This window comes from Coregonus lavaretus (assembly GCF_964263955.1).
Source record: "Coregonus lavaretus genome assembly, contig: HAP1_SCAFFOLD_1870, whole genome shotgun sequence".
NCBI lineage: Eukaryota > Metazoa > Chordata > Actinopteri > Salmoniformes > Salmonidae > Coregonus > Coregonus lavaretus.
This window is the reverse complement of record NW_028165561.1, coordinates 13,116-29,546: the sequence shown is the minus strand read 5'-3', so window position 1 is coordinate 29,546 and position 16,431 is coordinate 13,116. Positions and strand designations below refer to the sequence as shown.

Below are 16,431 nucleotides of genomic sequence, written 5' to 3'. Positions count from 1 at the left end.
TCAAGGCTGTTATTGGAGGATTAGTCTCTGAAAACAGACTGGTAATCAAGGCTGTTATTGGAGTGGTCTCTGAAAATAGACTGGTAATCAAGACTGTTATTGAAGGATTAGTCTCTGAAAACAGACTGGTAATCAAGGCTGTTATTGGAGCAGTCTCTGAAAACAGACTGGTAATCAAGGCTGTTATTGGAGGATTAGTTTCTGAAAACAGACTGGTAATCAAGACTGTTATTGGAGCAGTCTCTGAAAACAGACTGGTAATCAAGGCTGTTATTGGAGTGGTCTCTGAAAACAGACTGGTAATCAAGGCTGTTATTGGAGTGGTCTCTGAAAACAGACTGGTAATCAAGGCTGTTATTGGAGGATTAGTCTCTGAAAACAGACTGGTAATCAAGGCTGTTATTGGAGGATTAGTCTCTGAAAACAGACTGGTAATCAAGGCTGTTATTGGAGGATTAGTCTCTGAAAACAGACTGGTAATCAAGGCTGTTATTGGAGTAGTCTCTGAAAACAGACTGGTAATCAAGTCTGTTATTGGATTGGTCTCTGAAAACAGACTGGTAATCAAGGCTGTTATTGGAGGATTAGTCTCTGAAAACAGACTGGTAATCAAGGCTGTTATTGGAGGATTAGTCTCTGAAAACAGACTGGTAATCAAGGCTGTTATTGGAGCAGTCTCTGAAAACAGACTGGTAATCAAGGCTGTTATTGGAGGATTAGTCTCTGAAAACAGACTGGTAATCAAGGCTGTTATTGGAGGATTAGTCTCTGAAAACAGACTGGTAATCAAGGCTGTTATTGGAGGATTAGTCTCTGAAAACAGACTGGTAATCAAGGCTGTTATTGGAGCAGTCTCTGAAAACAGACTGGTAATCAAGGCTGTTATTGGAGGATTAGTCTCTGAAAACAGACTGGTAATCAAGGCTGTTATTGGAGTAGTCTCTGAAAACAGACTGGTAATCAAGGCTGTTATTGGAGCAGTCTCTGAAAACAGACTGGTAATCAAGGCTGTTATTGGAGGATTAGTTTCTGAAAACAGACTGGTAATCAAGACTCTTATTGGAGCAGTCTCTGAAAACAGACTGGTAATCAAGGCTGTTATTGGAGTGGTCTCTGAAAACAGACTGGTAATCAAGGCTGTTATTGGAGTGGTCTCTGAAAACAGACTGGTAATCAAGGCTGTTATTGGAGGATTAGTCTCTGAAAACAGACTGGTAATCAAGGCTGTTATTGGAGCGGTCTCTGAAAACAGACTGGTAATCAAGGCTGTTATTGGAGTAGTCTCTGAAAACAGACTGGTAATCAAGGCTGTTATTGGAGGATTAGTCTCTGAAAACAGACTGGTAATCAAGGCTGTTATTGGAGGATTAGTCTCTGAAAACAGACTGGTAATCAAGGCTGTTATTGGAGGATTAGTCTCTGAAAACAGACAGGTAATCAAGGCTGTTATTGGAGGATTAGTCTCTGAAAACAGACTGGCAATCAAGGCTGTTATTGGAGGATTAGTCTCTGAAAACAGACTGGTAATCAAGGCTGTTATTGGAGTGGTCTCTGAAAACAAACTGGTAATCAAGGCTGTTATTGGAGGATTAGTTTCTGAAAACAGACTGGTAATCAAGACTGTTATTGGAGCAGTCTCTGAAAACAGACTGGTAATCAAGGCTGTTATTGGAGTGGTCTCTGAAAACAGACTGGTAATCAAGGCTGTTATTGGAGTGGTCTCTGAAAACAGACTGGTAATCAAGGCTGTTATTGGAGGATTAGTCTCTGAAAACAGACTGGTAATCAAGGCTGTTATTGGAGGATTAGTCTCTGAAAACAGACTGGTAATCAAGGCTGTTATTGGAGGATTAGTCTCTGAAAACAGACTGGTAATCAAGGCTGTTATTGGAGTAGTCTCTGAAAACAGACTGGTAATCAAGGCTGTTATTGGATTGGTCTCTGAAAACAGACTGGTAATCAAGGCTGTTATTGGAGGATTAGTCTCTGAAAACAGACTGGTAATCAAGGCTGTTATTGGAGGATTAGTCTCTGAAAACAGACTGGTAATCAAGGCTGTTATTGGAGGATTAGTCTCTGAAAACAGACTGGTAATCAAGGCTGTTATTGGAGGATTAGTCTCTGAAAACAGACTGGTAATCAAGACTGTTATTGGAGGATTAGTCTCTGAAAACAGACTGGCAATCAAGACTGTTATTGGAGCAGTCTCTGAAAACAGACTGGTAATCAAGGCTGTTATTGGAGGATTAGTCTCTGAAAACAGACTGGCAATCAAGGCTGTTATTGGAGTGGTCTCTGAAAACAGACTGGTAATCAAGGCTGTTATTGGAGTGGTCTCTGAAAACAGACTGGTAATCAAGACTGTTATTGGAGGATTAGTCTCTGAAAACAGACTGGTAATCAAGGCTGTTATTGGAGCGGTCTCTGAAAACAGACTGGTAATCAAGGCTGTTATTGGAGGATTAGTCTCTGAAAACAGACTGGTAATCAAGGCTGTTATTGGAGGATTAGTCTATGAAAACAGACTGGTAATCAAGGCTGTTATTGGAGGATTAGTCTCTGAAAACAGACTGGTAATCAAGGCTGTTATTGGAGGATTAGTCTCTGAAAACAGACTGGTAATCAAGGCTGTTATTGGAGCAGTCTCTGAAAACAGACTGGTAATCAAGGCTGTTATTGGAGCGGTCTCTGAAAACAGACTGGTAATCAAGGCTGTCATTGGAGCGGTCTCTGAAAACAGACTGGTAATCAAGGCTGTTATTGGAGCGGTCTCTGAAAACAGACTGGTAATCAAGGCTGTTATTGGAGCAGTCTCTGAAAACAGACTGGTAATCAAGGCTGTTATTGGAGGATTAGTCTCTGAAAACAGACTGGTAATCAAGGCTGTTATTGGAGGATTAGTCTCTGAAAACAGACTGGTAATCAAGGCTGTTATTGGAGGTTTAGTCTCTGAAAACAGACTGGTAATCAAGGCTGTTATTGGAGGATTAGTCTCTGAAAACAGACTGGTAATCAAGGCTGTTATTGGAGGATTAGTCTCTGAAAACAGACTGGCAATCAAGACTGTTATTGGAGGATTAGTCTCTGAAAACAGACTGGTAATCAAGGCTGTTATTGGAGGATTAGTCTCTGAAAACAGACTGGCAATCAAGACTGTTATTGGAGGATTAGTCTCTGAAAACAGACTGGTAATCAAGGCTGTTATTGGAGGATTAGTCTCTGAAAACAGACTGGTAATCAAGGCTGTTATTGGAGGATTAGTCTCTGAAAACAGACTGGCAATCAAGACTGTTATTGGAGGATTAGTCTCTGAAAACAGACTGGTAATCAAGGCTGTTATTGGAGGATTAGTCTCTGAAAACAGACTGGTAATCAAGGCTGTTATTGGAGGATTAGTCTCTGAAAACAGACTGGTAATCAAGGCTGTTATTGGAGTGGTCTCTGAAAACAGACTGGTAATCAAGGCTGTTATTGTAGGATTAGTCTCTGAAAACAGACGGGTAATCAAGACTGTTATTGGAGGATTAGTCTCTGAAAACAGACTGGTAATCAAGGCTGTTATTGGAGTGGTCTCTGAAAACAGACTGGTAATCAAGGCTGTTATTGGAGTAGTCTCTGAAAACAGACTGGTAATCAAGGCTGTTATTGGAGTGGTCTCTGAAAACAGACTGGTAATCAAGACTGTTATTGGAGCAGTCTCTGAAAACAGACTGGTAATCAAGGCTGTTATTGGAGGATTAGTCTCTGAAAACAGACTGGTAATCAAGGCTGTTATTGGAGCAGTCTCTGAAAACAGACTGGTAATCAAGGCTGTTATTGGAGCAGTCTCTGAAAACAGACTGGTAATCAAGACTGTTATTGGAGCAGTCTCTGAAAACAGACTGGTAATCAAGGCTGTTATTGGAGTGGTCTCTGAAAACAGACTGGTAATCAAGGCTGTTATTGGAGCGGTCTCTGAAAACAGACTGGTAATCAAGGCTGTTATTGGAGGATTAGTCTCTGAAAACAGACTGGTAATCAAGGCTGTTATTGGAGGATTAGTCTCTGAAAACAGACTGGTAATCAAGGCTGTTATTGGAGGATTAGTTTCTGAAAACAGACTGGTAATCAAGACTGTTATTGGAGCAGTCTCTGAAAACAGACTGGTAATCAAGGCTGTTATTGGAGTGGTCTCTGAAAACAGACTGGTAATCAAGGCTGTTATTGGAGTGGTCTCTGAAAACAGACTGGTAATCAAGGCTGTTATTGGAGGATTAGTCTCTGAAAACAGACTGGTAATCAAGGCTGTTATTGGAGCGGTCTCTGAAAACAGACTGGTAATCAAGGCTGTTATTGGAGTAGTCTCTGAAAACAGACTGGTAATCAAGGCTGTTATTGGAGGATTAGTCTCTGAAAACAGACTGGTAATCAAGGCTGTTATTGGAGGATTAGTCTCTGAAAACAGACTGGTAATCAAGGCTGTTATTGGAGGATTAGTCTCTGAAAACAGACAGGTAATCAAGGCTGTTATTGGAGGATTAGTCTCTGAAAACAGACTGGCAATCAAGGCTGTTATTGGAGGATTAGTCTCTGAAAACAGACTGGTAATCAAGGCTGTTATTGGAGTGGTCTCTGAAAATAGACTGGTAATCAAGACTGTTATTGAAGGATTAGTCTCTGAAAACAGACTGGTAATCAAGGCTGTTATTGGAGCAGTCTCTGAAAACAGACTGGTAATCAAGGCTGTTATTGGAGGATTAGTTTCTGAAAACAGACTGGTAATCAAGACTGTTATTGGAGCAGTCTCTGAAAACAGACTGGTAATCAAGGCTGTTATTGGAGTGGTCTCTGAAAACAGACTGGTAATCAAGGCTGTTATTGGAGTGGTCTCTGAAAACAGACTGGTAATCAAGGCTGTTATTGGAGGATTAGTCTCTGAAAACAGACTGGTAATCAAGGCTGTTATTGGAGGATTAGTCTCTGAAAACAGACTGGTAATCAAGGCTGTTATTGGAGGATTAGTCTCTGAAAACAGACTGGTAATCAAGGCTGTTATTGGAGTAGTCTCTGAAAACAGACTGGTAATCAAGGCTGTTATTGGAGTAGTCTCTGAAAACAGACTGGTAATCAAGGCTGTTATTGGAGGATTAGTCTCTGAAAACAGACTGGTAATCAAGGCTGTTATTGGAGGATTAGTCTCTGAAAACAGACTGGTAATCAAGGCTGTTATTGGAGGATTAGTCTCTGAAAACAGACAGGTAATCAAGGCTGTTATTGGAGGATTAGTCTCTGAAAACAGACTGGCAATCAAGGCTGTTATTGGAGGATTAGTCTCTGAAAACAGACTGGTAATCAAGGCTGTTATTGGAGTGGTCTCTGAAAACAGACTGGTAATCAAGGCTGTTATTGGAGGATTAGTTTCTGAAAACAGACTGGTAATCAAGACTGTTATTGGAGCAGTCTCTGAAAACAGACTGGTAATCAAGGCTGTTATTGGAGTGGTCTCTGAAAACAGACTGGTAATCAAGGCTGTTATTGGAGTGGTCTCTGAAAACAGACTGGTAATCAAGGCTGTTATTGGAGGATTAGTCTCTGAAAACAGACTGGTAATCAAGGCTGTTATTGGAGGATTAGTCTCTGAAAACAGACTGGTAATCAAGGCTGTTATTGGAGGATTAGTCTCTGAAAACAGACTGGTAATCAAGGCTGTTATTGGAGTAGTCTCTGAAAACAGACTGGTAATCAAGGCTGTTATTGGATTGGTCTCTGAAAACAGACTGGTAATCAAGGCTGTTATTGGAGGATTAGTCTCTGAAAACAGACTGGTAATCAAGGCTGTTATTGGAGGATTAGTCTCTGAAAACAGACTGGTAATCAAGGCTGTTATTGGAGGATTAGTCTCTGAAAACAGACTGGTAATCAAGGCTGTTATTGGAGGATTAGTCTCTGAAAACAGACTGGTAATCAAGACTGTTATTGGAGGATTAGTCTCTGAAAACAGACTGGCAATCAAGACTGTTATTGGAGCAGTCTCTGAAAACAGACTGGTAATCAAGGCTGTTATTGGAGGATTAGTCTCTGAAAACAGACTGGCAATCAAGGCTGTTATTGGAGTGGTCTCTGAAAACAGACTGGTAATCAAGGCTGTTATTGGAGTGGTCTCTGAAAACAGACTGGTAATCAAGACTGTTATTGGAGGATTAGTCTCTGAAAACAGACTGGTAATCAAGGCTGTTATTGGAGCGGTCTCTGAAAACAGACTGGTAATCAAGGCTGTTATTGGAGGATTAGTCTCTGAAAACAGACTGGTAATCAAGGCTGTTATTGGAGGATTAGTCTATGAAAACAGACTGGTAATCAAGGCTGTTATTGGAGGATTAGTCTCTGAAAACAGACTGGTAATCAAGGCTGTTATTGGAGGATTAGTCTCTGAAAACAGACTGGTAATCAAGGCTGTTATTGGAGCAGTCTCTGAAAACAGACTGGTAATCAAGGCTGTTATTGGAGCGGTCTCTGAAAACAGACTGGTAATCAAGGCTGTCATTGGAGCGGTCTCTGAAAACAGACTGGTAATCAAGGCTGTTATTGGAGCGGTCTCTGAAAACAGACTGGTAATCAAGGCTGTTATTGGAGCAGTCTCTGAAAACAGACTGGTAATCAAGGCTGTTATTGGAGGATTAGTCTCTGAAAACAGACTGGTAATCAAGGCTGTTATTGGAGTGGTCTCTGAAAACAGACTGGTAATCAAGACTGTTATTGGAGGATTAGTCTCTGAAAACAGACTGGTAATCAAGGCTGTTATTGGAGGATTAGTCTCTGAAAACAGACTGGTAATCAAGGCTGTTATTGGAGGTTTAGTCTCTGAAAACAGACTGGTAATCAAGGCTGTTATTGGAGGATTAGTCTCTGAAAACAGACTGGTAATCAAGGCTGTTATTGGAGGATTAGTCTCTGAAAACAGACTGGCAATCAAGACTGTTATTGGAGGATTAGTCTCTGAAAACAGACTGGTAATCAAGGCTGTTATTGGAGGATTAGTCTCTGAAAACAGACTGGTAATCAAGGCTGTTATTGGAGGATTAGTCTCTGAAAACAGACTGGTAATCAAGGCTGTTATTGGAGTGGTCTCTGAAAACAGACTGGTAATCAAGGCTGTTATTGTAGGATTAGTCTCTGAAAACAGACGGGTAATCAAGACTGTTATTGGAGGATTAGTCTCTGAAAACAGACTGGTAATCAAGGCTGTTATTGGAGTGGTCTCTGAAAACAGACTGGTAATCAAGGCTGTTATTGGAGTAGTCTCTGAAAACAGACTGGTAATCAAGGCTGTTATTGGAGTGGTCTCTGAAAACAGACTGGTAATCAAGACTGTTATTGGAGCAGTCTCTGAAAACAGACTGGTAATCAAGGCTGTTATTGGAGGATTAGTCTCTGAAAACAGACTGGTAATCAAGGCTGTTATTGGAGCAGTCTCTGAAAACAGACTGGTAATCAAGGCTGTTATTGGAGCAGTCTCTGAAAACAGACTGGTAATCAAGACTGTTATTGGAGCAGTCTCTGAAAACAGACTGGTAATCAAGGCTGTTATTGGAGTGGTCTCTGAAAACAGACTGGTAATCAAGGCTGTTATTGGAGCGGTCTCTGAAAACAGACTGGTAATCAAGGCTGTTATTGGAGGATTAGTCTCTGAAAACAGACTGGTAATCAAGGCTGTTATTGGAGGATTAGTCTCTGAAAACAGACTGGTAATCAAGGCTGTTATTGGAGGATTAGTTTCTGAAAACAGACTGGTAATCAAGACTGTTATTGGAGCAGTCTCTGAAAACAGACTGGTAATCAAGGCTGTTATTGGAGTGGTCTCTGAAAACAGACTGGTAATCAAGGCTGTTATTGGAGTGGTCTCTGAAAACAGACTGGTAATCAAGGCTGTTATTGGAGGATTAGTCTCTGAAAACAGACTGGTAATCAAGGCTGTTATTGGAGCGGTCTCTGAAAACAGACTGGTAATCAAGGCTGTTATTGGAGTAGTCTCTGAAAACAGACTGGTAATCAAGGCTGTTATTGGAGGATTAGTCTCTGAAAACAGACTGGTAATCAAGGCTGTTATTGGAGGATTAGTCTCTGAAAACAGACTGGTAATCAAGGCTGTTATTGGAGGATTAGTCTCTGAAAACAGACAGGTAATCAAGGCTGTTATTGGAGGATTAGTCTCTGAAAACAGACTGGCAATCAAGGCTGTTATTGGAGGATTAGTCTCTGAAAACAGACTGGTAATCAAGGCTGTTATTGGAGTGGTCTCTGAAAATAGACTGGTAATCAAGACTGTTATTGAAGGATTAGTCTCTGAAAACAGACTGGTAATCAAGGCTGTTATTGGAGCAGTCTCTGAAAACAGACTGGTAATCAAGGCTGTTATTGGAGGATTAGTTTCTGAAAACAGACTGGTAATCAAGACTGTTATTGGAGCAGTCTCTGAAAACAGACTGGTAATCAAGGCTGTTATTGGAGTGGTCTCTGAAAACAGACTGGTAATCAAGGCTGTTATTGGAGTGGTCTCTGAAAACAGACTGGTAATCAAGGCTGTTATTGGAGGATTAGTCTCTGAAAACAGACTGGTAATCAAGGCTGTTATTGGAGGATTAGTCTCTGAAAACAGACTGGTAATCAAGGCTGTTATTGGAGGATTAGTCTCTGAAAACAGACTGGTAATCAAGGCTGTTATTGGAGGATTAGTCTCTGAAAACAGACTGGTAATCAAGGCTGTTATTGGAGGATTAGTCTCTGAAAACAGACTGGTAATCAAGGCTGTTATTGGAGGATTAGTCTCTGAAAACAGACTGGTAATCAAGGCTGTTATTGGAGGATTAGTCTCTGAAAACAGACAGGTAATCAAGGCTGTTATTGGAGGATTAGTCTCTGAAAACAGACTGGCAATCAAGGCTGTTATTGGAGGATTAGTCTCTGAAAACAGACTGGTAATCAAGGCTGTTATTGGAGTGGTCTCTGAAAATAGACTGGTAATCAAGACTGTTATTGAAGGATTAGTCTCTGAAAACAGACTGGTAATCAAGGCTGTTATTGGAGCAGTCTCTGAAAACAGACTGGTAATCAAGGCTGTTATTGGAGGATTAGTTTCTGAAAACAGACTGGTAATCAAGACTGTTATTGGAGCAGTCTCTGAAAACAGACTGGTAATCAAGGCTGTTATTGGAGTGGTCTCTGAAAACAGACTGGTAATCAAGGCTGTTATTGGAGTGGTCTCTGAAAACAGACTGGTAATCAAGGCTGTTATTGGAGGATTAGTCTCTGAAAACAGACTGGTAATCAAGGCTGTTATTGGAGGATTAGTCTCTGAAAACAGACTGGTAATCAAGGCTGTTATTGGAGGATTAGTCTCTGAAAACAGACTGGTAATCAAGGCTGTTATTGGAGTAGTCTCTGAAAACAGACTGGTAATCAAGGCTGTTATTGGATTGGTCTCTGAAAACAGACTGGTAATCAAGGCTGTTATTGGAGGATTAGTCTCTGAAAACAGACTGGTAATCAAGGCTGTTATTGGAGGATTAGTCTCTGAAAACAGACAGGTAATCAAGGCTGTTATTGGAGGATTAGTCTCTGAAAACAGACTGGCAATCAAGGCTGTTATTGGAGGATTAGTCTCTGAAAACAGACTGGTAATCAAGGCTGTTATTGGAGTGGTCTCTGAAAATAGACTGGTAATCAAGACTGTTATTGAAGGATTAGTCTCTGAAAACAGACTGGCAATCAAGACTGTTATTGGAGCAGTCTCTGAAAACAGACTGGTAATCAAGGCTGTTATTGGAGGATTAGTCTCTGAAAACAGACTGGCAATCAAGGCTGTTATTGGAGCGGTCTCTGAAAACAGACTGGTAATCAAGGCTGTTATTGGAGTGGTCTCTGAAAACAGACTGGTAATCAAGACTGTTATTGGAGGATTAGTCTCTGAAAACAGACTGGTAATCAAGGCTGTTATTGGAGCGGTCTCTGAAAACAGACTGGTAATCAAGGCTTTTATTGGAGCGGTCTCTGAAAACAGACTGGTAATCAAGACTGTTATTGGAGGATTAGTCTCTGAAAACAGACTGGCAATCAAGACTGTTATTGGAGCAGTCTCTGAAAACAGACTGGTAATCAAGGCTGTTATTGGAGGATTAGTCTCTGAAAACAGACTGGCAATCAAGGCTGTTATTGGAGCGGTCTCTGAAAACAGACTGGTAATCAAGGCTGTTATTGGAGTGGTCTCTGAAAACAGACTGGTAATCAAGACTGTTATTGGAGGATTAGTCTCTGAAAACAGACTGGTAATCAAGGCTGTTATTGGAGCGGTCTCTGAAAACAGACTGGTAATCAAGGCTTTTATTGGAGCGGTCTCTGAAAACAGACTGGTAATCAAGGCTGTTATTGGAGGATTAGTCTCTGAAAACAGACTGGTAATCAAGGCTGTTATTGGAGGATTAGTCTCTGAAAACAGACTGGTAATCAAGGCTGTTATTGGAGGATTAGTCTCTGAAAACAGACTGGTAATCAAGGCTGTTATTGGAGCAGTCTCTGAAAACAGACTGGTAATCAAGGCTGTTATTGGAGCGGTCTCTGAAAACAGACTGGTAATCAAGGCTGTCATTGGAGCGGTCTCTGAAAACAGACTGGTAATCAAGGCTGTTATTGCAGCGGTCTCTGAAAACAGACTGGTAATCAAGGCTGTTATTGGAGCAGTCTCTGAAAACAGACTGGTAATCAAGGCTGTTATTGGAGGATTAGTCTCTGAAAACAGACTGGTAATCAAGGCTGTTATTGGAGTGGTCTCTGAAAACAGACTGGTAATCAAGACTGTTATTGGAGGATTAGTCTCTGAAAACAGACTGGTAATCAAGGCTGTTATTGGAGGATTAGTCTCTGAAAACAGACTGGTAATCAAGGCTGTTATTGGAGGATTAGTCTCTGAAAACAGACTGGTAATCAAGGCTGTTATTGGAGGATTAGTCTCTGAAAACAGACTGGTAATCAAGGCTGTTATTGGAGGATTAGTCTCTGAAAACAGACTGGCAATCAAGACTGTTATTGGAGGATTAGTCTCTGAAAACAGACTGGTAATCAAGGCTGTTATTGGAGGATTAGTCTCTGAAAACAGACTGGCAATCAAGGCTGTTATTGGAGGATTAGTCTCTGAAAACAGACTGGCAATCAAGACTGTTATTGGAGGATTAGTCTCTGAAAACAGACTGGTAATCAAGGCTGTTATTGGAGCGGTCTCTGAAAACAGACTGGCAATCAAGGCTGTTATTGGAGCGGTCTCTGAAAACAGACTGGTAATCAAGGCTGTTATTGGAGCAGTCTCTGAAAACAGACTGGTAATCAAGGCTGTTATTGGAGGATTAGTCTCTGAAAACAGACTGGTAATCAAGGCTGTTATTGGAGTGGTCTCTGAAAACAGACTGGTAATCAAGACTGTTATTGGAGGATTAGTCTCTGAAAACAGACTGGTAATCAAGGCTGTTATTGGAGGATTAGTCTCTGAAAACAGACTGGTAATCAAGGCTGTTATTGGAGGATTAGTCTCTGAAAACAGACTGGTAATCAAGGCTGTTATTGGAGGATTAGTCTCTGAAAACAGACTGGTAATCAAGGCTGTTATTGGAGTGGTCTCTGAAAACAGACTGGTAATCAAGGCTGTTATTGGAGGATTAGTCTCTGAAAACAGACTGGTAATCAAGGCTGTTATTGGAGGATTAGTCTCTGAAAACAGACTGGTAATCAAGGCTGTTATTGGAGGATTAGTCTCTGAAAACAGACTGGTAATCAAGGCTGTTATTGGAGGATTAGTCTCTGAAAACAGACTGGCAATCAAGGCTGTTATTGGAGGATTAGTCTCTGAAAACAGACTGGTAATCAAGGCTGTTATTGGAGCGGTCTCTGAAAACAGACTGGTAATCAAGGCTGTTATTGGAGGATTAGTCTCTGAAAACAGACTGGTAATCAAGGCTGTTATTGGAGCAGTCTCTGAAAACAGACTGGTAATCAAGGCTGTTATTGGAGGATTAGTCTCTGAAAACAGACTGGTAATCAAGGCTGTTATTGGAGGATTAGTCTCTGAAAACAGACTGGTAATCAAGGCTGTTATTGGAGGATTAGTCTCTGAAAACAGACTGGTAATCAAGGCTGTTATTGGAGGATTAGTCTCTGAAAACAGACTGGCAATCAAGGCTGTTATTGGAGGATTCGTCTCTGAAAACAGACTGGTAATCAAGACTGTTATTGGAGGATTAGTCTCTGAAAACAGACTGGTAATCAAGGCTGTTATTGGAGGATTAGTCTCTGAAAACAGACTGGTAATCAAGGCTGTTATTGGAGGATTAGTCTCTGAAAACAGACTGGCAATCAAGGCTGTTATTGGAGGATTAGTCTCTGAAAACAGACTGGTAATCAAGGCTGTTATTGGAGGATTAGTCTCTGAAAACAGACTGGTAATCAAGGCTGTTATTGGAGGATTAGTCTCTGAAAACAGACTGGTAATCAAGGCTGTTATTGGAGGATTAGTCTCTGAAAACAGACTGGCAATCAAGACTGTTATTGGAGGATTAGTCTCTGAAAACAGACTGGTAATCAAGGCTGTTATTGGAGCGGTCTCTGAAAACAGACTGGTAATCAAGGCTGTTATTGGAGGATTAGTCTCTGAAAACAGACTGGTAATCAAGGCTGTTATTGGAGCGGTCTCTGAAAACAGACTGGTAATCAAGGCTGTTATTGGAGGATTAGTCTCTGAAAACAGACTGGCAATCAAGGCTGTTATTGGAGGATTAGTCTCTGAAAACACACTGGTAATCAAGGCTGTTATTGGAGGATTAGTCTCTGAAAACAGACTGGTAATCAAGGCTGTTATTGGAGCAGTCTCTGAAAACAGACTGGTAATCAAGGCTGTTATTGGAGGATTAGTCTCTGAAAACAGACTGGTAATCAAGGCTGTTATTGGAGGATTAGTCTCTGAAAACAGACTGGTAATCAAGGCTGTTATTGGAGGATTAGTCTCTGAAAACAGACTGGCAAACAAGACTGTTATTGGAGGATTAGTCTCTGAAAACAGACTGGTAATCAAGGCTGTTATTGGAGGATTAGTCTCTGAAAACAGACTGGTAATCAAGGCTGTTATTGGAGGATTAGTCTCTGAAAACAGACTGGCATTCAAGGCTGTTATTGGAGGATTAGTCTCTGAAAACAGACTGGCAAACAAGGCTGTTATTGGAGGATTAGTCTCTGAAAACAGACTGGTAATCAAGGCTGTTATTGGAGGATTAGTCTCCAAAAACAGACTGGTAATCAAGGCTGTTATTGGAGGATTAGTCTCTGAAAACAGACTGGTAATCAAGGCTGTTATTGGAGGATTAGTCTCTGAAAACAGACTGGCAATCAAGACTGTTATTGAAGGATTAGTCTCTGAAAACAGACTGGTAATCAAGGCTGTTATTGGAGCGGTCTCTGAAAACAGACTGGTAATCAAGGCTGTTATTGGAGGATTAGTCTCTGAAAACAGACTGGTAATCAAGGCTGTTATTGGAGGATTAGTCTCCAAAAACAGACTGGTAATCAAGGCTGTTATTGGAGGATTAGTCTCTGAAAACAGACTGGTAATCAAGGCTGTTATTGGAGGATTAGTCTCTGAAAACAGACTGGCAATCAAGACTGTTATTGAAGGATTAGTCTCTGAAAACAGACTGGTAATCAAGGCTGTTATTGGAGCGGTCTCTGAAAACAGACTGGTAATCAAGGCTGTTATTGGAGGATTAGTCTCTGAAAACAGACTGGTAATCAAGGCTGTTATTGGAGCGGTCTCTGAAAACAGACTGGTAATCAAGGCTGTTATTGGAGGATTAGTCTCTGAAAACAGACTGGCAATCAAGGCTGTTATTGGAGGATTAGTCTCTGAAAACACACTGGTAATCAAGGCTGTTATTGGAGGATTAGTCTCTGAAAACAGACTGGTAATCAAGGCTGTTATTGGAGCGGTCTCTGAAAACAGACTGGTAATCAAGGCTGTTATTGGAGGATTAGTCTCTGAAAACAGACTGGTAATCAAGGCTGTTATTGGAGGATTAGTCTCTGAAAACAGACTGGTAATCAAGGCTGTTATTGGAGGATTAGTCTCTGAAAACAGACTGGCAATCAAGACTGTTATTGGAGGATTAGTCTCTGAAAACAGACTGGTAATCAAGGCTGTTATTGGAGGATTAGTCTCTGAAAACAGACTGGTAATCAAGGCTGTTATTGGAGGATTAGTCTCTGAAAACAGACTGGCAATCAAGGCTGTTATTGGAGGATTAGTCTCTGAAAACAGACTGGTAATCAAAGCTGTTATTGGAGGATTAGTCTCCAAAAACAGACTGGTAATCAAGGCTGTTATTGGAGGATTAGTCTCTGAAAACAGACTGGTAATCAAGGCTGTTATTGGAGGATTAGTCTCTGAAAACAGACTGGTAATCAAGGCTGTTATTGGAGGATTAGTCTCTGAAAACAGACTGGTAATCAAGGCTGTTATTGGAGGATTAGTCTCTGAAAACAGACTGGTAATCAAGGCTGTTATTGGAGGATTAGTCTCTGAAAACAGACTGGCAATCAAGGCTGTTATTGGAGGATTGGTCTCTGAAAACAGACTGGTAATCAAGGCTGTTATAGGAGCGGTCTCTGAAAACAGACTGGTAATCAAGGCTGTTATTGGAGGATTAGTCTCTGAAAACAGACTGGCAATCAAGGCTGTTATTGGAGGATTGGTCTCTGAAAACAGACTGGTAATCAAGGCTGTTATAGGAGCGGTCTCTGAAAACAGACTGGTAATCAAGGCTGTTATTGGAGGATTAGTCTCTGAAAACAGACTGGCAATCAAGGCTGTTATTGGAGCGGTCTCTGAAAACAGACTGGTAATCAAGGCTGTTATTGTGGCATCATGGTTTCACTATCTTTTTCACTATAGCTATATTGTAAGTATTGCAGTGAGCAGTGTGATTGCTGTATTCCCTCTGCAGCTTGCTGAGCTACACAGAGCAGTACGTGGAGTATGACCCCTTCTTCACCTCCTCGGAGCCTTCAAACCCCTGGGTCTCTGACGACACCACCGTATGGGAACTGGAGGCCAGGTGGGTTTACCCTCAGTCTGTCGCTCTTTGTCTCTGTCAGAGTTACAATAAAAATTGTTTTTATTGTAACTGGCTTCTTAAACCAACGCGGGACATTCTGGATGTAACCAAATCTTCGTTAAAGTCTGTACTGGACTCTGATGTGTCTCTGACTGGTTATAATGGTTTTAGATCTGATAGAGTTGGCAGAGGACGGGGTGTCATCAGGACGGGGTGTCATCATATACAGGACGGGGTGTCATCAGGACGGGGTGTCATCATATACAGGACGGGGTGTCATCATATACAGGACGGGGTGTCATCAGGACGGGGTGTCATCATATACAGGACGGGGTGTCATCAGGACGGGGTGTCATCAGGACGGGGTGTCATCATATACAGGACGGGGTGTCATCATATACAGGACGGGGTGTCATCATATACAGGACGGGGTGTCATCAGGACGGGGTGTCATCATATACAGGACGGGGTGTCATCAGGACGGGGTGTCATCATATACATAAAGAGCAATGTAAATGTTTCTGTATCCCATCCCTGAGCAATTTGAATGTCTAGTCTTTAAATGTGGGACTTGGTAATAATGCCCATCTGACACTAGTGGGAATTTATCGCCCTCCCTCGGCCTCCATATGTGCTCTTAGCAAACTGTCTGACCTGCCGTCTAACTATGATCCATCTGATTTATGGATAGTGGGTGATCTGAATCTAAGATTGGTTGATGCCAGTGTCTGATGGGCTGAAAGATATTTGTACTGAGCAAAATCTACCTCTCCTGATAACTAAACCAACTCGCCCCAACTAACATACTAAACCAACTGGCCCCAACTAACTCTCCTGATAACTAAACCAACTCGCCCCAACTAACTCTCCTGATAACTAAACCAACTCGCCCCAACTAACTCTCCTGATAACTAAACCAACTCGCCCCAACTAACTCTCCTGATAACTAAACCAACTCACCCCAACTAACTCTCCTGATAACTAAACCAACTGGCCCCAACTAACTCTCCTGATAACTAAACCAACTCGCCCCAACTAACTCTCCTGATAACTAAACCAACTCGCCCCAACTAACTCTCCTGATAACTAAACCAACTCGCCCCAAATAACTCTCCTGATAACTAAACCAACTCGCCCCAACTAACTCTCCTGATAACTAAACCAACTCGCCCCAACTAACTCTCCTGATAACTAAACCAACTCGCCCCAACTAACTCTCCTGATAACTAAACCAACTCGCCCCAAATAACTCTCCTGATAACTAAACCAACTCGCCCCAACTAACTCTCCTGATAACTAAACCAACTCG

General features: G+C 41.5%; 1 protein-coding gene across 1 annotated transcript in view; it reads left to right on the top strand.

Annotated features, from left to right (window-relative positions):
* Positions 1 to 15,122, top strand: part of LOC311115723 (regulator of G-protein signaling 7-like) — a gene marked incomplete at both ends in the record, with an annotated part of 71,999 nt that extends 56,877 nt beyond the window's left edge. Inside the window, one exon of the mRNA XM_084190874.1 lies at positions 15,012 to 15,122. Within this exon, the coding sequence (XP_084047000.1) occupies positions 15,012 to 15,122 (111 nt within the window). The remainder of the gene's footprint in view (positions 1 to 15,011) is intronic.
* Positions 15,123 to 16,431: the final 1,309 nt, after the last annotated feature.